The sequence below is a fragment of the Lampris incognitus genome, chromosome 16 (genome assembly GCF_029633865.1).
Source record: "Lampris incognitus isolate fLamInc1 chromosome 16, fLamInc1.hap2, whole genome shotgun sequence".
NCBI classification, from domain to species: domain Eukaryota; kingdom Metazoa; phylum Chordata; class Actinopteri; order Lampriformes; family Lampridae; genus Lampris; species Lampris incognitus.
This window is the reverse complement of record NC_079226.1, coordinates 31177746-31202483: the sequence shown is the minus strand read 5'-3', so window position 1 is coordinate 31202483 and position 24738 is coordinate 31177746. Positions and strand designations below refer to the sequence as shown.

General features: G+C 48.0%; 1 protein-coding gene across 2 annotated transcripts in view; it reads right to left on the bottom strand.

Annotated features, from left to right (window-relative positions):
- Positions 1–2997: 2997 nt before the first annotated feature.
- The window catches only part of palm1b (paralemmin 1b), a 32672-nt gene continuing 10931 nt past the window's right edge, over positions 2998–24738 (bottom strand). For both annotated transcript variants that reach the window (XM_056296386.1, XM_056296385.1), the window contains 5 exons: positions 14994–15036; positions 13163–13243; positions 5101–5216; positions 3885–3955; positions 2998–3633 (listed from right to left, as the gene is read on the bottom strand). In XM_056296386.1, coding sequence (XP_056152361.1) covers positions 3251–3633; positions 3885–3955; positions 5101–5216; positions 13163–13243; positions 14994–15035 — 693 coding nt within the window. In that variant the 5' untranslated portion in view covers position 15036 and the 3' untranslated portion in view covers positions 2998–3250. The remainder of the gene's footprint in view (positions 3634–3884; positions 3956–5100; positions 5217–13162; positions 13244–14993; positions 15037–24738) is intronic.

Below are 24738 nucleotides of genomic sequence, written 5' to 3'. Positions count from 1 at the left end.
AAAAGGAAAAAAAAATTGGGAATGTAAATTTGTGTTAAAAACCAATGCTAGTTTGTTTTTCATCACTTTCGGGGGAGTTTAATATGGCTGCACCTCAGAGTTACTTGCAGGAAAACCCATTGTGACAGTCTGTCTGATGCATTGTGGGCATCAGACGTGAAGGGGCAGCGTTTCCAGTGGGTCATCGTGACCAGGAGCGGAGCAAGACAAACCCCGGCCTAATATGGATGGAAGACAGACAAGTAAAAACCAAGTCAACCTGACAAAGGCACCAACAATACACGGATGTAGTCAGCACTTTTTTTTTCAAACACACACGTCAAATACAATATACTGCCCCACATAGAGGCTGTAGAAAAAAAAAATATGAAAAAGAGTCAGTAAATGAAAGAAAAGATTGAAGTTGTATAATTGCAGCACAATTTTGCACATGGAAAATCTATGCTTTGTCGCCCCTCCCCCTCCCCCCGGCCCGCCGACTGACTTCCCTTGGAAGGCTGTAAAGGGTCATTCGTCTGGTCATAGGTGGAGACGGGACATGAGCGAATGCATTTGGTAGTGAACGGTGCAAAAGACTCAAATTTAACAAACGTAGGCATGGGGCAGTTGAATCCATGTAAACTGCATTTCCCACAACTCCCCTCACCAGTTAGTCTTATGGAGGGGCGTAGCTGGCGGATGGAGGGTTCTAGACACTTGAGGTGAGCACCAACCATACAGGTTTTTAGACTGCGTGTCTCGAGGGCAGAGATGGATGGGTTTGTAGTTCGATGGTGTTGAAGATGGTGTGGAGTAAGAAAGTGAGTGAGAGACATGGACAGCCGAGGGGGTACTGGAGTTGTAGGTGGCGTAGCACCAAGCACATAGACCATCCATAACCAGTGCTGTCTGCTAACCATTTGAGGAAACCAGAGGCAACATGTTTTTGAAAGAGCAGAATAATTGTGGGTACTGGATTAGTTCTGGCATACACTTGAGCAGTTTGATATTGTCACATCATTGTGTCTTGCACCACACGGCCTACGTCTGTTAGGTCCCGCTGCTGCAGAAGCGCTGACCCCTAAAAGCCCAGGTAACTGGGCGTGTGTAAATTGGGAAACGGTCATTTGTAAGGAAAAACCCAAGCATAGAATATCTTTTGTTTCCTGTTTGAAAACTATTCAACTACCATCTCCCCTCCCCCTTCCCCTTTTTCTCCCCAATTGCACCCGGCTAATTACTCTATTGTCCAAGCTGTCCCGGTCGCTGCTCCACCGCCTCTGCCGATCCGGGGAGGGCTGCAGACTACCACGTGCCTCCTCCGATACATGTGGAGTCGCCAGCCGCTGCTTTTCACCTGACACTGAGGAGTTTCACCTGACACTGAGGAGTTTCACCAGGGGGACATAGCGCGTGGGAGGATCACGCTATTCCCCCCAACAGGCACCCCATCTAACCAGAGGAGGCGCTAGTGCAGCGACCAGTACACATACCCACATCCGGCTTCCCACCCGCAGACATGGCCTACTGTGTCTGTAGGGACGCCCGACCAAGCCGGAGGTAACACGGGGATTCGAACCGGAGATCGCCGTGTTGGTAGGCAACGGAATAGACCGCTACGCTACCCGGACGCCCAAACATTACGCAACTACTATCGAGCCCAGGTCTGCTGTCAAACGGAGACGGTCGGGGGGGTTAAACTGGGAGGTAAGAGGTGACGGAAACCAGGAGCTGACCAACACACACCGGAAATACAGTATTGACAAATATTTTATTTGGTTTGTGATGAAACAAAAGCTTTCTTTTTTTTTTAGAGAAGAAGAGCTGAGTGACTTCTCCTCCGCCCAATATGGTAGAACGAATCCCAATTTAACCCCGTGACTTTACATTCATGTGAAGGTAATACACAGACACCAGACAGAGAAAAGACACCCAAAGAGCTGCAAGGCTTCATGCAGTGACGCCTCATCATAAGATTCTACATCGACACTACCGCGGAGAGAGCGAAACCATTCTGAGCTTCTCTGATCAACGCGACGAGGACTGGACACGACTCTACCGAACGGAAACTGTGTTTTGCTTCTTGAGAAGAGGAGGAGGAGGAAAAAGTGGTGGTTTTCGTGTACATGTACGTGAGGCGTACGGTGTCTTATAGACGTGGTTCTGTGACGAGATCTGTGCTCCGCTGCAGGTTCAGCGTCACGTGCTCCTCTAACGCTGCCAGTTAACACTCACCGTTATCAATAGAAACGCTCGCGCGACGAAAAGATGCGACCGCGTGAGGCGAAGAGCGCGCAGAAACGTGTGTCGCGAATCCGGCAATGCTTACAAGCTACCATGCAAACAACGGTCGGAGATGATGAAGAGAATGCAAAAAAACAAAACAATAAATACATTGTATAAAACATAATTTGATATCAATATATTAAAATACTATTTAAAATAATATCTTAGACAATATTGCAATATGAAATTGACTGATAAATAGTTGGTAAGCCTACACAGAGAAGTATATATATATATATATATATATATATATATATATATATATATATATATATATATATATATATATATATATATATATATATATTTCTTTTCTTTTTTTAAGTATCTGTGCCCTTCATATTTTGCTGTTTGGACAAAGTTACACTGATTTTAAAGTTTCCAGATGTTTCCAGTGGGTAGAAGTACAATCCAGAGCTATAACTTTCTTTTTTTTTAACAATAATAACAATGAACTTACAGTACACAGTCCCATAATAAAGATATACATACTGAATACAATATAAATGTCAAGACAGAAAAATAGAAAAATATCAATAGAAATCAAAAGATACGTATCAGAGAAAGTATACAGAGTTTGGTGTACTGTACTCATGAGTCTTTGTGGTTCTTGTTTAAGTGGCTGAAGATGCATTATTGGCTTTTGTTGTTATCTTGGCTGTGTAACTGTACTTCTGTTATTTTCAGTCCTGATACACAGAGACGCACACACACACACGCACACGCACACGCACACGCACGCACACACGCACACACAGAAAACACAGTCATGCACACACATATTTGCAGGTACAGAAACACACAGCTGTACACATACTCACACCAGAGGCAGGTATGCACTCGCACACACACTGATGCATGCACACACACAATTAGGCACAAACTGTGTGCGTCCATGCACACACGCACTTGTGCGTGCACACACACACACACACACACACACACACACACACACATGCACGCACACACATGCAGGGCTCCCAGCTCACATGACCGTGCAACATTTGCAGGTCTGTTTCTTCTCCTTCTCCTCCTTCTCTTTTTCCTCCCCTTCTCCGTTGGCCTTCTCCTTTTCTGCCATGCTCCCGTTGGGTGGCGCTTGCTCTTCCGTCGCCCCCTCCGCTGCCGCTTTCCCCTCCCCGTCCTCGATGACCACAAACTCAGCCTTGACGTTGCCGTCCACCCCCTCCACGCCCAGGGCTGTGTGGTTCTCCTTCTCCTCCTCCACGGTCTTGTAGCCCATGAAGACCAGGGTGACGGGGTTGTCGGCGCTGGCCTGGTCAGGGCTGGGGCCCAGTAGCTTGGCCTCGATCCCCGTCACCTCTCTCCTGGGAGTCTGGCCAGAGGCCTGCACTACTCCATTCTCACCTGAGGGGGGCAGAAGGGTACCACATAGAAAATGAGATGGCGCGCATGAGGCAGATGAGAGAGAGAGAGAGAGAGAGATACGGAAAGGAAATATTCTTCTAATGACCTCCGGAGGAAAGGAATAATTCGGTAAATCAAGTGCAATAGTCATTACAAATTCACCCAGGCCTTCTTTCCCCCGCCAGGGCTGTCTAGGCCGTGTTTTCATCACTTTCTGTGTAATCTCGTGTTGCCATGGGCGCTGAACCTACCTCCATTTTCTTTGGCCACACCCTGATCAGCTGGCACGCCTGTCTCCAGTTCCTCAATCTCCTGCTCAAGCCTGGCACACACACACACACACACAAACACACACACACACACACACACAGAAATTATTCATGGAGAAGGGTTGCTTCAACCAGTGGTTCCTTTACACTATAAAGACCATGATGCAGGGGCAGCATTTGATATCAATAACCAGGAGTGATAAAAATGTCAGTCAATGGAAACCACATTTTCATATATATATATATAAAAATTTATTTAAAAAATTGTTGCCAACAACTAGTGATCTAACACAATCTAACACATCCATCCATCATCCAAAATGCGTATCCTGCTCTCAGGGTCACGGGAAGCTGGAGCCTATCCCAGTTGGACAGCAGGTGGGGACACACCCTAGACAGGCTGCCAGGCCATCACAGGGCTGACACATTCACACCTAGGGACAATTTAGTACGGCTGATTCACCTGACCTGCATGTCTTTGGACTGTGGGAGGAAACTGGAGCCCCCGGAGGACACCCACGCAGACACGGGGAGAACATGCAAACTCCACACAGAGGACGACCCCGGGACGACCTCCAAGGTTTCGACAACCCTGCTGCTTGAACCCAGTACTTCCTTGCTGTGAGGAGACCGCGCTAACCACTGCGCCACCGTGCCATCCAATCTAACACAATCACGATTTTTTTTTCTCCAGCTGAAGAGAACCTCACCCAGTTAACGTCTTGATGCATGCTCAATAATCCAGGTAAGGAAGTCACAGAAAGTTGAATCAGCTCATCTGGACACAACGTTTATTGAGAGAACCGTTTCATCGCTCATCTAAGTGACCTCTTCAGTCTCAGCTGACTGCAGGTATCCCCACCCTTATAAACAATACAGTGGCATAACGACCCAAACCAACGATCGGTTTCATATTCAAATTACTGTGACCTTTAACTAGAGTTACGATGACCAGGTGTACTATTCACAGAGGATTGTGGATTAGTTGCAATCACAGGTAATGACCATCCCTGAACTGGGGGGTGGGGGTGGCGGGGTCTAAGAGTACATCTGTCGCCATCTCACAATGCTGTGATTGCAGCTATTCCCCAATCTTCTGTGAATAGACGTTGTGTCCAGATGAACTGACTCAACTTTCTGTGCTCACCCAGTTAAGTTGCTTCACAAACCTGCTTATCGATCTTATGCAGACACTGACCTGAGGATGACCTGCTCCAGGAGCTTGGTCTTCACCTCGTCCTCGTGCAAACGCTTCTGGGTCTCCTCCTCCTCTGGAGCGCCATCCAACAACCAGCGCTCTCTCAGTGCCTTTGACTGCATGGGGTTACAACATACATATTGTCGGTGGGCTCATCGTCGACACGGGGCAAAGTGGGTACAAAATAGCACTTGTAAATAAATAAATATATACATATATAGCACTTTTCTAGCTGCAACGGCCACTCAAAACACTTTACAATCAATGACGGCGGCGTCAACCAAGCAAGGTAACAAACGGCTCATGGGGAGCGGTTAGGGGTTAGGTGTCTCACTCAAGGAGACCTCGACATTTTTTGCAAGGAGGAGCTGAGGATCAACTGGCAACCCTGCAGTTACCAGACGATCTGCTTTACCTCCGAGCCACTGTCGCCCCATGACAGTTGTCCTTTTGCATCCTGCTGGTGACCATGCTGATTAACAGAAAGAAGGCCATTTTATTTTGTTATTGCACAGTTGCTCACTTACACTGAATGTGTTCTGTGCATTTAACCCATCCTCCTATTGTGTAGGAGCAGTGGGCAGCTGCAGCGCCCGGGGACCAACTCCAGTTCTTCTTTCCATTGCCTTGCTCAGGGGCACAGACAGGAGTATTAAGCCTAACACGCGTGTCTTTTTGATGGTGGGAGGAAACCGGGGCACCCGGAGGAAACCCACGCAGACACGGGGAGAACATGCAGACTCCACACAGTGAGGACCTGGGACGGCCTGGGGTTCGAGCACAGGATCTTCTTGCCGTGAAGCAACAGTGCTAACCACTGGGCCGCCGTGCCGCCTAAAGGCTTTTATAATCTGAAGTATTGTGTTGAAGATGAGGAAAGAAAATCCGAATCACGCTCCCTAAGGTCACTCCTTGCACCTAGCGTACACACACACTGTGTGCGTTTGTGCTGTTGTGATGCGTGTTTGCCCACACGTGCGTGTGTGTATTTGTGTGCATGCTTTACACGTGTGTATGCAATCGATCGGAGACATTTATCCACGCAGCCTTTAAACACACAAGCGGTTGATGAAGTTTAGCAGTAGGCGTTAAATCCAGTGAACAGCCAATACCCGAGCACCTTTTCCTCGCTTGCACTTCAGTGCGGCTCTTTCCAGGACAGCTTCGCTACGCTTCAGTAGGAGTTGAACTGGCCAGGACCTTTTGCCCCTCTTAAACTACACAGTATCTGCCAGAGAATCCACACTCCTCTAACCGCTGTTCCTCCGTGACTGCGTGGCACCTTTGACCTCTGCCGCCAGCCTACTTGCCAACCTCTGCAGGGATCTCTGACAGATACATCGACGCCTTAGCAAGGAAATCCAACCCAAATTGGAGTTATCCTCTCTTTTTTTTTGTTGGACCCCCCCTCCCCCTCCTTAATTGTATTCAGCCAATTACCCCACTCTTCTGAGCCGTCCCGGTCGCTGCTCCACCCCCTCTTCTGATCCGGAGAGGGCTGCAAACTACCACATGCCTCCTCCCATACATGTGGAGTCGCCAGCCGCTTCTTTTCACCTGACAGTGAGGAGTAGCATGTGGGAGGACCACGCTATCCCCCCCCCCAAACAGGCGCCCCAAGTGACCAGCTGACCAGAGGAGGCGCTAGTGCAGCGACCAGGGCACATACCCACATCCGGCTTCCCACCCGCAGACACGGCAAATTGTGTCTGTAGGGACGCCCGACCAAGCCGAAGGCAACACGGGGAATCGAACCGGTGGTCCCTGTGTTGGTAGGCAACGGAATACACCGCTACGCTACCCGGATGCCCCAGAATTATCCTCTTTTATTTCTGCCACTTATTTCACTCTTAAAAGGGGGGGGGGGACCAACAAATTTTAGGAAAGAAAGTAAGCTAAAATGACTTTTTAAATGGAAACAATCACCAGTTTTTAATATTGCCCTTATAAATACAAGCAGTAGGGATAAGACTCCATTAGCGGCCATAACGCTTCATACAGCTGTTGTAACGAATGCAGCTGACTGTCATATATACCGCCAGTGACGTCATTGGAGGACACTTTTCCGCACAATTCCGTCAGCCTTCAAGGACACACACAAGACTATGAACGGAGTGTTATCATTAAATAATGGCGACATTGTTTACCATGGTAACCGTTTTCTATTAAGGCGAACCTTTTTTTTCGCGGCGCAGTAAACAAGAGAGAGAATCGCTGTTGTTTCCCGCTCAGCTGTTTGGTCACGCAGACATTAAAGGCTGTCCAAGAAAGACGCTGACTGGCCATATGGAAAAGCTCTGGAAAAGCTCTTGTTTCCATGAGTGTGTCTGAAAATCTGGACCTCGGCTTCATGTGAATTCCTCTGCGATGATGCAAAAAGAATTTCCAAAGCAAAAACTCCCTCCTCGTTTCTCTGCACCCCCACCCTCTACGTCTTCCTCTCGCTTGTTTGTATCGCTGACCATTGAAAAGTTCATGAACTTTTTTTTTGTATGTGTCTTTGTCTGAATGGCCGTGTAACTGACGATGTGAAATCCTCCTCGGTCTCCATTTCTGTTTATCTCTGTGTCCGTCTTTGTCTGTCCCCCCGTTATTCTGTTATATCTCTCACTCTCTCCCAGAGTGCACGGTTCAGCTCCAGACGCCCAGCTGCACGGAGTACTATGACAGACACACGCGCGCGCGCGCACACACACACACAAGTATATATGGACACATGCACAGACGCGAACACACACCAGCACATGGAGACACGTGCAGACATAGACACACAGAGCGGCAGGGACACACGTAGAATACAGACACACAGACACACGCAACGCTGTAATTCAACACTCAATTCAATCTCTGCATGGTCTCCTGGGCAATGAATTCAGCCATGCCCCCCCCTCCCTGTCTCTCTCTCTCTCGCCACACCCAACCCTGGACTGACATCACTAAATTTACTCACCCATCCGCGCGCGTGTGCGCGCGCACACAGACACGTGTGCAGACACTAGTCTGCAACCACAGTTGTAAAGCCACAGTACTGAGGCTCACGTCTGTTCCATTGTTCTTTGGAGTAAAAGCTGCTAACGTAGCAGACAATGGGCGGAACTGTGTGCGCACAGATGCACCCATATATGCGTATACACACACACACACACACACATACAAATACATACAGGACATACACACACACACATAGGACACACATACAGGACACACACACAAACACACACACACACACGTACAGGGGACACACACACACGTACAGGGGACACACACACACACACACAGGACACACACACACACACACACAGGACACACACACACACACACACACACGCACACACACACAGGACACACACACACACACACGCACGCACACACACACACACACACACACACACACACAGGACACACACACACACGTACAGGGGACACACACACACGCAGGACACACACACACACACACACACACACACACACACACACACACACACACACACACACACACACACACACACACAGCAGCAGCAGCAGTGAGCAGTAGTGGAAGCTCTTCCGGTGTGGAGGTGGTGGGGCTTCAGTGTAACATCTGCAGTGACGGTGGTTTATCTGATCAGAGTGACAAAGCGCGCTCAGGGCCAAACAGCACAATGATGACACCTTTAACAAAACACGCCGTTACCTTAACACTGCGATTCCAGGTCCTAATACTGGGGACCCCCCCTGCCCCTAAAAGTTTCCTTATTCACTACTCTTTAAAAAGCGCCGTAAACTGTTTTCCTTTTTCTCCATCATTCATTTTAAGTAAGTAAGTACTTATGAGCCACTTTTATATATTTTTTAATCAAATCGCAAATATCTTGGGGGAAGTGTAAAACCTCCCGAGATGCTTCACTTAAGTGCACATGTGTTTCTATTCTGAGGTAATGTAGGGCAACTGCATGCTGCTGCTTACATAATCACATTCACCGTGGCGCGCTAATTAGAAACACAACCCGTCATACTGGGCGCTGCTAACAAAGCCGTCATACCGCACCTCACTATGACTGGGGAGTGTGTGTTCGTGTGTGTGTGTGCGTGTGTGTGCGTGCCAGCAGGCCCGAGTTTGCGTCGGTTAATTGTTGGGCAGGTACACTCCCATAAAAACCCCGAAACATAAAATGTGGTGTGTAAATGAGGCTATTTGTTGGGTTTTCCACATGAATGCTGCCTCTGATAAAGGATACTTGCTGTGATTTGCACAAATAGCCTCTTAATTCCCCTGTATTAACTGATTTAATTTTGTGTGTGTGTGTGTGTGTGTGTGTGTGTGTGTGTGTGTGTGTGTGTGTTTCAGCCGACAGTGGGGTGCGGTAGGTGTAAGAGCTGTTTCCTGTTGGTGGGAGTGGGACAGAAATCTGTTTCCTCTGCCTAAGTCCTCTGCATTGTCTGAGGCTTCTATGTTCATTTGCGCAGTAACACACACACACACACACACACACATACACACACACACACACACACACATGGACACGAACAAACGTGCACAGAACAAAGTTTTGCTCTGAAAATAGAAAAGTTGGAGCACGCAAGGGCAATAGTGCAGGTCACAAGCACACACACACAAACACACACAATGATAAAACATACACACACACACACACACACACAATGATAAAACATACACACACACACATTGATAATATGAACACGCACACACTGATAAAACATACACACCAACACGTTGATAAAACGAACACGCGCACACACACACACACACACACACACACACACACACACACACACACACACACACACACACACACATACACACCTGCACAGGCGCAAATGTGCTGCAACTTTTGCTGTTATCTCTGACCAGCCGAAATGGTGAGGGCTGAAATAGATTTAATAGTGCGCACACACACAAACACACAGAGAAAACAGCAATGTGTGTGTGTGTGTGTGTGTGTGTGTGTGTGTGTGTGTGTGTGTGTGTGTGTGTGTGTGTGTGTGTGTGTGTGTGTGTGTGAACCTGTGATCCCATATTCACATATCTGCATCTTTGCACAAGCGTATATCCAGCCTGTCTTTTCACATGAGTAGGGTACATTCTACGTGTGTGTGTGTGTGTGTGTGTGTGTGTTTGTATCATGTGCGATATACATCCCATGTGCCAAACCTGCGTGCGTGCCCATAAACAGCCCTGGGAGGAGCTGGTGGGGCAGCGTTATCTGCTGGTCCATGCTGAACATTCCATGACAGCAGCAGTTGGGGAGTGTGGAGGCGGGGGAGATAGAGAGGTGAGCAGATGACCGGCCAGGGGATCTCTGCTAAGTATTGTTCAGGTCGCTGTTGGTGAATGGATGTGCAAGAGGTGGCTAATGCTCCCCCCAAATGTCACCAGGTTTAGCTGGAAATAACTGACGAACACGTTTTTGTTGGTGGTCACAAAATAACTCATTATTAGGGGTTGGGCGGGAGTTTGGCTTTGGTTCAGGTTCAGGTTCAGGTTCAGTTTAAGGTTAATGTTCAGGTTCAGGTTCAGGTTCAGGTTCAGGTTCAGGTTCAGGTTCAGGTTCAGGTTAAGGTTAGCGTTAGCATTACACAGTCAATAAATGTCACCCAATTGATCTAGCTTTAGGTTTAAAAGCTCAGCCTAAGGTTTCTGGGTGGCGTGGCAGTCTTTTCCGTTTCCTACCAACATGGGGATCGCCGGTTAGAATCCCCGTGTTACCTCCGGCTTGGTCGGGTGCCCCTACAGACACAATTGGCCGTGTCTACGGGTGGGAAGCCAGGTGTGGGTATGTGTCCTGGTCACTGCGCTAGCGCCTCCTCTGGTCGGTTGGGACGCCTGTTTGAGGGGGAGGGGGAACTGGGGGCAATAGCATGAGCCTCCCACCTGCTACATCCCCCTGGCGAAACTCCTCACTGTCAGGTGAAAAGAAGCAGCTGGCGACTCCACATATATTGGAGGAGGCATGTGGTAGTCTGCAGCCCTCCCCGGATTGGCAGAGGGGGTGGAGCAGTGACCGGGACGGCTCAGAAGAGTGGGGTAATTGGCCGGATATAATTGGGGGAGAAAAAGGGGGAAAAAGTAAAAAAAAATAAATAAAAAAAACAGCTCGGCATACTCCACACAAACCGGTTCATACGATGCCAGACACGTGGGGTGCAGAGTCCATACCTTCCATCCATCCATCCATTACCTAAACTGCTTATCCTGCTCTCAGGGTCGCGTGGATGCTGGAGCCTTTTCCAGCAGTCATTGGGCAGCAGGCGGGGAGACACCCTGGAAAGGCCGCCAGGCCATCACAGGGCCCACACACACACACACACACACACACACACACACACACACACACACACACACACACACACACACACACACACACACACACACACACACACCCATTCATTCATTCATTCATTCATTCATTCATACCTAGGGACAATTTAGTACAGCCGATTCACCTGACCTACCTGTCTTTGGACTGTGGGAGGAAACCAGAGCCCCGGAGGAAACCCCCGCAGACTCGGGGAGAACATGCAAACCCCACACAGAGGACGACCAAGGATGACTCACCAAGGCTGGACTACCCCGGGGCTCGAACCCAAGACCTTCTTGCTGTGAGGCGACCGCGCTAACCACTGTGCCACCGTGCCGCTCCATTCCTTACCTTATGAGAGCTAATCCTACTTGCAGGCGGGGCAAGGAGAGCCTCCGTCATCTCCTATCGTGAATTCGGTGAATTTAATTGTCTTTGCAACCATAAATGTGAGAAGTCAAAATAAATGTGGGTAGTCCTACGGGCAAACAGTATAGGAGTGTTTGGTCACAGCTATTCATGGCAAGCATGGAGCATCCGACGTGGTGGTGAAAGTAAGTAGCTGTGTGAGAGTAAACAGAATGGGAGTAGTAGACCGCTTGAACGCCTGTCTATTTTCACACCAACGTGCACCTGTCCAGTTGCTGTAGAAAGTGGGCGTAGACTTTTGGCATGTCAGCTTTGGAGAGTTGGAAATATTTTAGGATGCCCCGCTCTCCAGCCTGACCTTGAGAAGCTAGCTTTTATGAGCTGTGTGACGCCATCAAACATTCAATCTGAGTAGGATTTCCATTTGAGGCATGCAAACATGCCATAGTCTCGGTCTAGTCTATTTTGAATTTGATTTCGGCTGTATGTCGGTGTGTCTGTGCATACGGCCATGCATCGATGAGCTTGCATGTGCATGGTGGAAGTGCATTGTGTGCATGTGTCTGCGTTTATCCGTGTTTGTGTGTGTATGCGTTTGTCAGTGTCTGCAAATGTGTGTCTTTGTGTGTGTGCGTGGAGTCCAAGATGGGCTGGGGGCCCATTTCTGCTGCAGCCTTCATCCGCCTTCCCAGCTGCTGTGGTGCTTCCCTGAAGTCGGCCATCATCCTCCGCCTGTTCCACCGTTGAGGTCTTGGTTGGATTGCTCTTTTTTGCCCCAATTGTACTTGGCCAATTACCCCACTCTTCCGAGCCATCCTGGTCGCTGCTCCACCCCCTCTGCCGATCCGGGGAGGGCTGCAGACTACCACATGCCTCCTCCGATACATGTGGAGTCGCCAGCTGCTTCTTTTCACCTGACAGTGAGGAGTTTCGCCAGGGGGACATAGTGTGTGGATCACGTTATTCCCCCTAGTTCTCCCTCCCCCCCAAACAAGCGCCCCGACCGACCGGAGGAGGCGCTAGTGTAGGGACCAGGAACATACCCACATCCGGCTTCCCACCCACAGACATGGCCAATTGTGTCTGTAGGGACGACCAAGCTGGAGGTAATGTGGGGATTCGAACTGACGATCCCCATGTTGGTAGGCAACAGAATAGGCCGCTACACTACCCGGATGCCCCATTGGATTGCTTTTTGTCAGGGATCTCCTCCTTGACCTTACTGCCATGGGTGATCCTACCAGGAGCATAGCTCCAGACGGCATTAATCTTGGGATCTCAGGACCACGCAATCCACAGAGAAGGTGTGTGTGTGTGTGTGTGTGTGTGTGTGTGTGTGTGTGTGTGTGTGTGTGTGTGTGTGTGTGTGTGTGTGTGTGTGTGTGTGTGTGTACCTTGAGATGTTGGAGCTGCCGTCTATCATCATCCAACTGCCTCCTCTTGTTCTCGATCTCTGTCTGCCGCTTCCTTTTGTCCTGCTCCCCATACGCACAGACAGAAACACGATTCACAATTAAATTACATGTGTCCAGTCTTCAAAGATGACACACTACAACACAAATAACTCCAAACTGGGTCATCTTCCAAGAAAAGCACATCATTTATACTTTATGTCATTACTGGCAGCACTGATAACCTGCAATCACTGAGGTGTGCACACTATGCATGAATCAGCGTAATGACATAGTGTGTCAAAGACAAAGGACGACAGGAGGACAGATGAGTGCGTCTGGCTATGTGAGAGAAAGACAGAGAAATGTAATGACAAAGGCTTGCAGGGCTATCTAGAGAGCAAGACAGAAAGACTGATAAAGAAAGGGGGAAGCAAGGGAAAGATTGAAAGAAGGGGAAAAGAGGGAGAGAGCGAGATAGAGAAAGGAGAGATGGAAAAAAGGGAACGTGAAAGGAGGGACGAGAGTGAGAGAGAGAGAGAGAGAGAGAGAGAGAGAGAGAGAGAGAGAGAGAGAGAGAGAGAGAGAGAGAGAGAGAGAGAGAGAGAGAGAGAGAGAGAGAGAGAGAGAGAGAGAGAGAGAGAGAGAGAGAGAGAGAGAGAGTGGTGGAAAAAAGGGAGTGAAAGGAGGGAAGAGAGAGGCAGAGCGAGAGAGAGAGGAGGAGAGGTGGAAAAGAGGGAACGTGAAAGGAGGGAAGAGAGTGAGAGAGAGAGAGAGAGAGAGAGAGAGAGAGAGAGAGAGAGAGAGAGAGAGAGAGAGAGAGAGAGAGAGAGAGAGAGAGAGAGAGAGAGAGAGAGAGAGAGTGGTGGAAAAAAGGGAGTGAAAGGAGGGAAGAGAGAGCGAGAGAGAGGGGAGAGGCAGAAAAAGGGAGTGAAAGGAGGGGAGAGAGAGAGAGGAGGAGAGGTGGAAAAAAGGGAGTGAAAGGAGGGAAGAGAGAGGGAGAGGGAGAGAGCGAGAGAGTGAAAGATAGAGAGAGGAGGAGAGGTGGAAAAAGGAAGTGAAAGGAGGGAAGAGAGAGCAAGAGAGAGAGAGGGGAGAGGTGGAAAAGGGAGTGAAAGGAGGGGAGAGAGAGAGAGAGGAGGAGAGGTGGAAAAAGGGAGTGAAAGGAGGGAAGAGAGAGGCAGAGCGAGAGAGAGAGGGGGAGAGGTGGAAAAGAGGGAGTGAAAGGAGGGAAGAGAGTGAGAGAGCGAGAGGGGAGAGGTGGAAAAGGGAGTGAAAGGAGGGGAGAGAGAGAGGAGGAGAGGTGGAAAAGAGGGAGTGAAAGGAGGGAAGAGAGTGAGAGAGCGAGAGAGAGAGAGAGAGAGGGGAGGAGAGGTGGAAAAAGAGAGTGAAAGGAGAGAAGAGAGTGAGAGAGCGAGCAAGAGAGAAAGAGAGAGAGGAGGAGAGGTGGAAAAGGGGAGTGAAAGGAGGGAAGAGTGAGAGAGCGAGCGAGCGAGCGAGCGAGAGAGAGAGAGAGAGAGAGAGAGAGAGAGGAGGAGAGGTGGAGCTTTGCTGTGCATTACCTGCCTCCCTGCCCACTAATGGACAGAGGAGATGGTATCTAAGAGGTTGAGAGTCATTAAGACTAGCAGTTCGGCCCTGACATGGACCCATGATTCCAGAGCACTTCTGTGTACGTGTGTGTGTGTGTGTGTGTGTGTGTGTGTGTGTGTGTGTGTGTGTGTGTGTGCGTATGCGTGCACATGACTGTATGTGTGCACAAAGGTATAGGTGTGTTAGTGTGCGTGTTTGGTCTGCGTGTGCAGGTGTGTGTAAAAAATAAAAAACAACTTACAGCAATGGCCTGGAGTCTATCTTGTTGTGACACTTCAGCCATCCTGAGGAGACAAGAGAAATGAGGTTGTCACAGCCATGCATTACCACACGCGTCAGGAGCACCACTGACCTTCCTGACATACAACATTCCCTGACTGTAGCCCTCTCTCATCCACTGTACCACGACTTCCCAGTGGCTGTGGCTAAATATCCGTGTGTGTGAGTGTGGTCGGTGTCTCTCCTCTGTCAGTGCTGCATGCTAATGCGCATGCAGCACTGCTGGAGATTCCTGCTCTAATAGCTTCCAGAGCTCCAGGATGGAGAAAGGACAGAGGTGTAGCTACAGCCAGAGGAAAAAGGATGCCTCTTGGGGTTTTTTCCCCTGGATTCCTGCCCCTGTAAAAAAATTAAAAAAATAAAGCCAATATTCCTTTGCTGCAATCAACAGTTGATATCACTCCATACTTTTTTTTCTTTCTTATTTGGAGAAGGTCGAACCACTATGGCTGCGCGGGTAAAAAAATAAAATAAAAGCAACGGTGTCTGTTGTCTGGCATGGGACTGTTAACCAGTCTTTCAACTGTTTTTAACCACGAATACATTTTGACTCATGCTGTATGTAGGGCTGGGCAGTAAATCAACATTCATTGTCTTACATTGATATTGTATTGCAATTACAAGTGAATGTAGTCGTATTGTGGTGCAGTTTTGTCTTGATTAATCAAAACAAACTGTTCCCTAAAATTTCTCTCAAAATGAGGCCTAAAATATTTGACTGAGCTCATTCATTCATCCATCCATTATCCAAACCACTTATCCTTACTCAGGGTTGCAGGGATGCTGGAGCCTATCCCAGCAGTCACTGGGTGGCAGGCGGGGAGACACCGTGGACAGGCTACCAGGCCATCACACGGCCAACACACACACACACACACACACAACACACACACACACACACACACACAAGCACACGTAGGGAAAATTTAGTACGGCCGATTCACCTGACCTACATGTCTTTGGACTGTGGGAGGAAACCGGAGCCCCCGGAGGAAACCCACGCAGACACGGGGAGAACATGCAAACTCCACACAGAGGACGACCCGGGACGACCCCCGAGGTTGGACTACCCCGGGGTTCGAACCCAGGACCTCCTTGCTGTGAGGCGACCGTGCTAACCACTGCGCCAGTGTCGTGAATATCATTTGAAAACTAATTATGTTTTGATATTAGGCCAATACTTTAATTGCCAAACATTTCGTTGTAATAAACCTCAGTTGGATTCACATACTTGGTATTATAGCGTATGTAAGCTCATATTGTGATGGGTCAATAAATAATATTTTCCATATCAGCCAGCACTGTGTATGTGTTGTTGCTATAATTGTGCCATTGAAAAGCCAGCAACAACATGAGCCATTCACTGTCATTTGTCTGGTTTTAGCCAAATAATTGCATTACCAATAGATTTGTCAAGAACCAGGAACCCACAGCAGATCTGTAAGGTGACGTGGCTGCTGATGAGCAGTAAGCCACCCCCCCCCCAAAGTTTAGCCATGAAAAACCTTTTTCTATGTCGGCGACTTCTGCTTATATTGAGGGTGTGGTGTACGCTGCATGCATCGCTGCTGCAGCGTCTCAGCAGTCGCACCTCCTTCTCAACCCGCAGGTGAAACCAGTTCCCACCAACACGCGGAAACCTAACTTCCTTACCTTGATCCTGATCAGACCCTTACGAAACAACTTCTTTGGTTCTGCTAACAGCGTTAATGCACCTCCATTTTTGTGTTTGCAGATAGTGTTGCTATTGTTTTACCGTGTCGACTCTCCTTTAATGCTGGACAAGAGAAGAAGTTTGAATTTCTGGATATTGTTTTGCAATCAAAGTGGTTATTGGAAGCTTTAGCTGTCAGAGAAATGCAGCTAAGCAAATTGATAAACTGAATTCATTCTTTCTAGATCTTGCTGTAGGGGAGGCCTGGCTTGCTTAGGATACCAATTCCCATGGAAACCCACACATTGCAGAAACACTGGCCCTTATCGAATGAAATAAGCCAGTGTATAAATTCTCCCTCACTGGCCATTCAATGAGGCTCTTTGACTTCAGAATTGCCACGGGGTGTATTGAGGAAGTATCATCCATGCAATACGAAAGTTCATGCACACATTGCGATGGCTTGCCTCCGTATTTGCACATACACACATACACACTGCTGTACCAACACATCGCTGTCACATGGAGAGACCCTTTAAGAACAAAAAAACCACAATCAGCTGATTGCCCCCTAGATATAAAAGCCCTCTGTCATGCACATACACACACTTTCCCCTCTTTTTCCCCCTTCGTTCCTCTACTAATTGTTTCTTCTTCACATTCGCTCACATTTTCACCCCTCCAGCACAAACAAACCCCAGACTGCCTCAAATATGAGAGCCAGAGAATGGGAACATCTCTACTTCAGTTGAGAGTACAGTTAAACCAGCCTAGGCAGAAGAAAGCCTTCTCCGTGCACCGACCAGAATAGAGCAGCACTTAGGTGTGGCTGAAACAATGGAAATGGTGCCAAAGTTAAAAGGAAAGCTTCAAACTGATCTCTTTTTTTGTTGTTGTTGTTATTGGCACTGTTTAGAAGCTGAACTACACGGTGGGGAAAGTGTTCCTTGCATATTTTCGACTCTGTGCAGACAGTGCCTTAATTCTCATATTCTCTGCAAACCATTCTCCTTATCCCTCACTAGTCCCCAGGTCTCAGTGGAGACAGGGCTGATAACTGACTGTGCAGCGAGGAGCCCATCTGGATCGGTCCTCCAGCGGTATCAGGAAGGCCTGGAAGTCCCACATGAACTATGCCGTCATTAGCAGGCTGACCATCCCGACCTGGGAAAGGTCACTGAGACCATCAACAGACATGAGGCCCCCCCCACACACACACACAAAAACCATTGTTACAGTAAAGCAGGCAACACAAAGGAACTGCATGGACGGGCAAGTAGAGGATCTTTAACCCCTTTCACACATCCAGTCTAACTCATAACTCTTCCGGCCAATTTTTCATGTTGAGGCCATGTGTGTAGAGCAAGCTGGGGTCAATATTGGCAATTTGCTGATTCAAGACCCTCTAATATTGCATCCATTGCATGTTGTCCATCTTGAGGGAGAGATCCCTCCTTCTGTTGCTCTCCCTGAGGTTTCTTCCTATTTTTTCTCCCTGTTCAAGTTTTTTTTTTCAGAAAGTTGTTCCTTATCCGATGCGAGGGTCTAAGGACAGGACATGGTGTTGCTGTAAAGCCCCTTGAGGCAAATTTGTAACGTGTGATACTGAGCTATACAAATAAAATTGGCTTGACTCAATATTTCCATGTTGACAGTTTCCACAAAAGCCGTGAGATTGCCGAGTCAAGTAAAGGGTTACGCCAATTTCACCGAAGATGTGATAACCGAGGTGAGCGAACCAATTACAAGAAATGCATGTGAGACTTACTCAAAGCAGGCATTCCTCTGAGGCAGGATATCTATTTGTAAATGCCGGCAGTCATAACAACATGTACCCTGGCTCTGCCGCATGATGGAAGCTAAGCAGGTATGGGTTTGGCTAGTACTTGGATGGGAGCTCTCCCGGGAAAACTAAGTCGCTGCTGGAAGTGGTGTTGGTGGGCCAGTAGGGGGCAGTGTTCCGTCTGGTCCTAAAAAAAAAATCCCAATCCCCCAGTGCAGTGACAGGAACACTGTGCTGTGTAGGAGATGCCGTGGGCATCGTTAAATGGAGGTCCTGACTCATTGTGGTCATTAAAGATCCCATGGCACTTATCGCAAAGGTGGGGGGGGGGGGTCCGTCCCTGGTGCCCTGGCAAAACTCCCAACCTGGCTCTCTCCATCTGGCCATCATCCTCCGTGTAATTCACTCAATGATTCCTCCCTCTCCATGTCAGGCTGATATGTGGCGAGCGTTCTGGTGCAAAATGCCTGCCGTGCAACACCCAGGTGGGTGCTACACATTGGTGGTGGTTGAGGTGAGCCCCCCCCCCCACACCTTCAATGTAAAGCGCTTTGGGTGCCTAGATAAAGCGCTATAAATGTAATCCATAGTTATTATTAAACCAGTGAAAGTAAGAGCAAGTTTGAAAATGTCTGAAAATTTGACCATCTCAAAACAGGTGAGCTATTATTCAGCCTGATCAGAGGATAAGATCAGTAAACAGCTTGCGTGATATAGCTAGAGATGCTGTAGCCTAGGATGAAATGACAGAGATGCTACAAGAGCTACACAAGCGGGGTGTAACACGACAGCACGTCATGGCCTATGCAGTGTCCCCCACACATAAGGCTGTACTTAGGCGGCTCGCCCAGTTATATTAACTGTTGCCAAGTTTAGCATTTTTTAATTTTTCTACCAGACCGAGAGAACGACGCCATCCGCGATCAGTTAACTATTGGACAAATTCCCCTTGCTCCACCCCTCCCCTACGTGTTCGTTTTGCTATCGCGAGAAGGGTCTACTGACAATCTCGCACATGCGCTGTAGAGAAACAGAGAGGTTCACATCGTTTTTTTTTTCTTCCTGAGTTCGTGCACTCCATCCATCCATCCATTATCCAAACCGCTTATCCTGCTGGCAGGGTCGCGGGGGATGCTGGAGCCTATCCCAGCAGTCACGGCGGACATTTTACAAGCACGGACAAGCTAAACCGACCCCTTTTCTTCTTATTGTGTTACTGGTCTCTGGCTTTGCTAGAATCTTCGAATTCTATGAACGAATGCGGCAACTATGACGCGTTGGTAGCCACAAGATTCAAGAGTATATTCAGCACACGTAACCTGACCATCGTGCAACATGCAGCAACGTTGTCCTGGCTAAATATAAGAACGATTATAACTTTTTTTCCCCTCCTCGGGCTATGGCAGTTAGAAAGACACAGACTAATCAGGAATCAGGAGCAATTTATTGTCATTTTTTCATGTACTTGCGTGCACAAAAGAAACGAAATTCCCTTTCCCCCAGCCCACAGCAGTGCGAGACAAAAACACACAACCCAAATTTCCCCCAAAACGATACCACCAAAAGCATACACAAAACAGAGAACAAAGCTTAAACACACACACACAGTTAACAACACAGTCCACTCAGTGCAACACAGTCCAAAAATTCCACTGTCCAGAGAATGAACGCCAGCCAGGATGACTGTCAGAACTGCCGGTCTGCATGGGCTAGCAGTTAGCTTAGCCTGCCCTGCTTCCGCGTCCTGTCAGACCGCCCTCGGTGTTTCCTCCTCGGGCACAGCTCCGGGCAGGGCCGTGGTCCCTGGGCCCTTCGGAGGCAGCAGACCAGGCTCCCCCAGCCGACCCAATGTTGCAAGTGTAGGTGCATATGAATAACAGACAGAGTCGGGCTGTGTCGCTTAGTAACATGTATTCACCGGCTGCATAACATTACCCTACAACACCCAACGCCAGATCTCAAGCCAGACACCTTCGACACACCTTCCTGCACTCCACACGACAACATTAAAACACAGCCCGCCCATGGTGTTATCGGAATTGCCGGTCTGCATGGGCTAGCAGTTAGCTTAGCCTGCCCCGCTTCCGCATCCTGTCAGACGGCCCTTGGTGTTACCTCTTCGGGTGCAGCTCCGGTCAGGGCCGTGGTCCCTGGGCCCACAGGACACAGCAGACCAAGCTCTTCCAGCCGATCCAGCGCCAGCTCTCCCAGCCATCAAACGAAGACAAAACAAATGTAGACGCATACGTGGACTAAGTCACTGCATGGATGGTACTGGGTGAGGCCACTGCAAACGTGAACTCGCGCTGCCATCTTCCCACACCGGAAGCGGAAGAACCTTTAAGGTTAGACGACTAATTTTTTCATGCATTTACTCAACAGGGTAAGTGAATTTTATCTTTCTTTCAGTACTAAATATATTTTGCATCTAATTTATGAATAGTTAATTTAAAGCCAAATATCTGTTTTGCATGTGTATTTTTCTGGTCAAAAGTGACCTGAGAAACAGACGAAAGGGGAGCACCTGGCTGCATGTCTGCGAATATCAATAAATGAACCAGCACCAGAGGCATCCCCATAGGATCTCAAAGAACGCCAATGCACAGCCATTGGCGTTCTTTGAAAAATCTAGAAAGATTAAGTGCTCTGACAAACAGTGCCATCTCTGGCCACACTAAAGAGTGTTTTATTCTTTTTTACTTTTTCTTTCTCTTCACATGTGGGTAGATGGAGGGGAGGCTTGGGGGGGGGGTCTGTGAAATAAATTTTATGAACTTAATAGAAATAGTCAATAAACCAATGGTTTATCATGTGTTGTAGACCATTTTTGTGCCAGCAGATGATGCCAGCCCTTTCCACTGGCTACCATTACACAAGTATATTTCAGACCTGTGGGTAACAAACGCTATCCATAAATCTTATGGATAGAAGCTGTATGTGTGAACAATGATAACCACCAGCAGTAATAACATAACCATTTCAGCAGTGTTACAGGATGTATGTGTAAAAAGGGCTCGTCAGGCTACTTACTTACAGCATTTTGCGGCCATCTTGACAATATACTGAAATGGACACATTTTCTTTAAACTTCATATATGTGAGCAGAGTTGTCTTGAGCATACTGTAAGTCAGCAACATCCTGCCTCACGTTTATTCTGATATGCACGTTCACACCTGGGAGCAGTCCATTACCACCACAGTCCTCTAATTTTGGCCACAGTGTCGCTCTGCTGAAGCAAATGAGAGCTAAGCAGACTGTTTAAGAGCTCCACGACAGCAGTTCTTGAAGGAACGGGGCGTGTTACTCATTCATCATCCCCACCCAGACTTTCCCAGCTGGTCCAAGAACTCAAACTGGCCACCTACTGATGACAACCCCTCTTTTCTAACCTCTAGTCATTTATAGTTAAGATTTACAGAGAGCGATCAGCCTACCTTGTTGTGCCATTGTGGGGGAACATTATCTGCCCCCCCCCCCATAAATTAAACAAGATGCACAAATAGGACAGCCCGTCTGACAGAAAGCAGACAGATAGGCATACGTCTTTATGGAATAGCTGCAGCAGTAATTGCGTTTAGAGTGGAAGAAGGCAAGGCAGGCAAGTCACAGGCAGGAGAGCAGAGACAAATGGAGACAGATAAACAGACACACAATGACACAGGCAGACAGGAGTATGGACTGAAAGAGGAAGTAGCCAAATAAACTGACAAGCAAAGAACAGACGGGCAGGTTGAAAGGCGCACCCACTGACTGGGAAAACTTGCAGACAGACAGACAGGTGGATGTTTTGCAGGAAGGAAGGCAGGTTTACAGAGCAAAACTAGCACAGTTTTTTTTTTTTTACCACCGTTTCAAGGCAGGCGCATGGCGTGGAGTTCAGGGAAATGGACTTATGATGGAGTCCCATTACCTTTTTGGGTACATTGCTACGGTAGCACTTCCAGGAACACATTAGCTGCCTGCCCGGAGATGCAGCATCCTTTCAATCAGGGTTGAATGGGGTTAAATGGAGCCAGGCTCAGGGTCTTCTCGCCCCAAGGGGTCTCTGTACACACACACTATCTTGACTGGCATGTGCTTTAACAGACGGGCCTCTTTTTTTTTTGGAAATTGATTTGTACCAGAGCACAACACAGAATTTAAAAGCCTAAGCAGTGTTTTCCCCTTGACTGAATACACTGGTTGAACCAGCTAGAGCAGCTGAGACTAAAACCGAGAGCATTTTCTTTTATTGGTTTTCTAATGGAATATTTTAGTATCACAAGTGTCAGTGCCTGATCCTCTTGGCAAGATAACTGACTAAAGGGAAACACTATTAGACCAATCAAAGCCTCACAAATACTTGTGAATGTCAACTAAATTATCTCAGAGACGCTCTGATGACATCAATCCCACTGAACTGTTTGGCAATGAAAAGTATAATGTGAAACTAAAATTGGTTTTCAAATGATACTCCCTAAAACATTTTAGAAATAATTTTTTTTGCAAAATTTTAGGTACAACATTATGAGTATCTGAATTCCCTACCCATGCAATACTGAAAGCTGATTAACAATAGCATGGGCTTATTGCCCAGCTCTACTTATGTATATACTTGCATGCAGATGTATAATTACATGCAGGCACAGTCTACTTGCATGCAGGCACAGACGCTGCACATGCTCTGGCACAGCAGCATTCCTGTTTCAATAAAAGGTGAAGGGAAAAGGGGACACCACACCAGACTGCACTCACGTGGTATGAAAAGCCACTAAACCCCCCCCCCCCCAAAAAAACCCCAACAACAGTGTATTTATTATTTACGATGGCATGGCGTTGGCCATTGGGGTGATCGAGCGCATGCTGCATTGATGTGCCAGTGTGGCTAATCACATTGGGCGGCTCTGGGTCAGATGTGGCCCTTCACTTTATGCTTGCTGGCTGTGGCAGATGCAGTGCCAGATTAGACCAGATCTCATCACCACTGATATGGGATTAGTTTAAACAAGCAAACCACACCGAACCTGGATTTAAGCACCTGGACAGAGTGATAAATGCTGATCCAACACAGACACACGGCTAGATAAACACACACTAAAAGACACTTGGTTCCCTTTTAGAGAGTATAATGAACAGTTGTGTGAAGATGGATGAGAGTACAAGAAAGATGTAGCGACAAAGGTACCTAAAAGATTTTGAGTTGAGACCTCATTGAAACATTGACTGACACAGGACACGCACACACGCATGCCCACACACGCACATTGTTTGGAATAAAACATCAATGCTCAAACAGACAGCATTAATTGGATTGGCTTATAGATTGAGAGAAAGGCAAGGACTTCCCAACAAAAAAACAAAATGAACCAATACACACACACACACACACACACACACACACACACACACACACACACACACACACACACACACACACACACACACACACACACACACACTCATTCACTCACTCACTCTAAACGCTATCTGGCAGAAAAGAAAGCGGCTCTCCTCTTCAGAAAGAATGAGGACTTTGGAAATTTCTCTTGAGTCTAATGACCCAGGCCCTGCATGGGAAACCTTGAGTGACTCTGGAGGAGGAGCCCAATCGCACATCTCTCTCAAATTCACAGTACTGGAGTGGCACTTCTCTCTCTTTCTCTCAACTGACCACTTCCTCCTCTTCCTTCCCTCTGGCTGAGCACAGGAACAACAATACACCCACCCCCCTCGACCACTCCACCAGGCCACACACACACACACACACACACACACACACACACTGCCACATCCCTCTGTCTTGCGAGGTGAGATCCAGACCCTGCCAACACATAAACAGAGCGGGGCCAATAAAAACTTCGGAGGATGTCCGCTGAGTTCACATGTTAGCGTGTCAGGGGTCAGGGTGTGAAGTTTCAGCCTTTCAGAGGTTACCCACAGATAACTGCTCTGCAAAGGCGGCGTGGTAGGATGGGAAAATAACTCTCGGGAGGTCCAATGAAAAACCACACAGAAAAAAAAAACAACAACACCAAGGGGGGAAGGAGGTAGTACATGAGCATACGCGTGGGGGAGGTCCAACCGCTTAGCCATCATTTGCCACTGTCAAGTTGTGACACTAATAGGATGTGATAGGTTAGACCTAAATCAATTTGTCAAAATGTCAATATTAGTTTGACATTTCTGTGAATTTACTGCATGCCACACAGAGTGGCATTGAACACACAACGCTTTTTCTGGACAGCCATGCCTAATTAGAGACTGTGTCTGTACAGTTGCACAGGTTTATG